The following is a 1,825-nucleotide window of genomic DNA, read 5'->3' on the forward strand; positions in this document are numbered from 1 at the left end:
AATGTCCACCATAAGGTTACTGACATTTATTTACAATAAAATTTTCAAACACACTGGGACAATATTATGCAATATTATCCCGGCATCGGATTTAATGAATAATAGGGATATACGAAAAAAGACCCATACCGACAATTATTTTCCAAGAGGAGTGTATTATAATATAATGGGATATTTTTGTTATATTCTCAAAAAAAAAAAAAATAATAATAATTTTTGAAAACCAATTGAAAACCAAAATAACAAGTTACAGCCGCTTTGGTTGAAAGACGTGTCCCAAATCCAAAATATGGGATTTAGGCATAGTCATATTGGACATATATTGATAACTATTTTTAATAGGAAGATTTATCACCCTCAAAATACCGCAAATTTGGAGTATGGAACCATATTTATAAAAATGGTGTCATACGGTCATGTGAGACTAACATGATTAAAACATGGAGGGGCGATGATCATTTAAACATGGAGGGGCGATGATCATTTAAATGAGTTTTAAGTCCGTTTGTTTTTCTCCTTCGAGTCGAGCTTATGATCGAGGTTTTGCAATAAAGTTTTGCAATTAAATATTGTAGTTGTTATCCAAATTCTGACGTCACAATTATTGTATAGGATGCCCATTCAAATATTCAAAGCAAAGTTCACAGATCACATTTGACAAAAAATAATACCCAAAACGACAAGGTCACATTTATTTTGTAGTATTTTTCGTCATCGTGCAAGATCATAACCCATAATTTCACACATGAATTATTTTTCTCCAAAGAATGGAACATAGTTTGAAAATTTTAGTTTAAATTTCAAATAAATAACTGGAAAATCTATGTGGAATAACAGTTGGAATTCAATATCCAAACATTATACATTACAAGTTAAAAACGATTTAAAACCAAAAAATTAACTACAATGGCAAAATTCTGGGTATCTTTGGCTGTTATGTGCATTATTGGAGCTGTTTCTGTTCGTGGAGAATTCGATAAACAGCAAGCCATTGAAAAGCTTAAAACTAAAGCCCAAGAATGTAAAAGTGAAGTTGGTGCCATTGATGGTAAGATTTTTCACAGACATTAAATTACAGCAAAGGAATAAAATAACAGGGATCGGCTATAATTAATCGAAACCCGCTACAGAAAATTATTTTAGCCTATAAACATGGCAATCCAAAACAAGTCACACAGTCTTATAAATTGAAATTTTAATTAAAAAATATAACGATTTTTTTTTATTTTGCAGTCGATATAGAGGAATTGGTGGGAAGGAAACCAGCTTCAACTATGGAAGGAAAATGTCTGCGTGCCTGCCTAATGAAAAAGTTTGAAGTGGTAAGAACTGTCTCCTGATTAGAAGTTAACATATGTATGCATTTGTATTAAGTTTGGCTTTTCTTTCAGATGGACGGCTCTGGTAAATTTGTCACAGAAGTTGCATTGAAACATGCCGAAAAAGTCACCGATGGCAATGCTGATAAAATGAAAGTGGCTACGGAAATTATTAATGCTTGTGCCAACATTGAAGTCTCCTCGGATCATTGTCAAGCAGCTGAAGATTATGGCAAATGTTTCAAGCAACAGGCTAATGCTCATGGAATTAATGAACATTATGAATATTAACTATTGTTGTGTTTATTTAACGGGTCACAGAAAACACATTAATACCTACTTATGTTTCTTGAATAATATGCAAATATTTACATATATTAATAAAGTATGTGTTCCGTACATAACACTGTGCGACAAATTTGAATTTTTTTGATTATTACCGGGAAATTCCAACAGATTATGAAAGAGGGGATAATAAAAGAAGACACGTGTATCGGCGTTTTGAA

At 32.1% G+C, this 1,825-nt stretch overlaps 1 protein-coding gene across 1 annotated transcript; it reads left to right on the forward strand.

The window, feature by feature from the left end:
- Window positions 1-906: 906 nt before the first annotated feature.
- Window positions 907-1,610, forward strand: LOC133332945 (general odorant-binding protein 28a-like). The gene is made up of 3 exons (XM_061541310.1): window positions 907-1,048; window positions 1,234-1,322; window positions 1,392-1,610. Exons 1-3 carry the CDS (start codon window positions 907-909, stop codon window positions 1,608-1,610), a joined length of 450 nt encoding a protein of 149 aa, XP_061397294.1.
- Window positions 1,611-1,825: the final 215 nt, after the last annotated feature.

Source organism: Musca vetustissima, unplaced genomic scaffold, assembly GCF_032173495.1.
Source record: "Musca vetustissima isolate MV318-11 ecotype Yass unplaced genomic scaffold, APGP_CSIRO_Mvet_v1 utg12733, whole genome shotgun sequence".
Classification (NCBI taxonomy): domain Eukaryota; kingdom Metazoa; phylum Arthropoda; class Insecta; order Diptera; family Muscidae; genus Musca; species Musca vetustissima.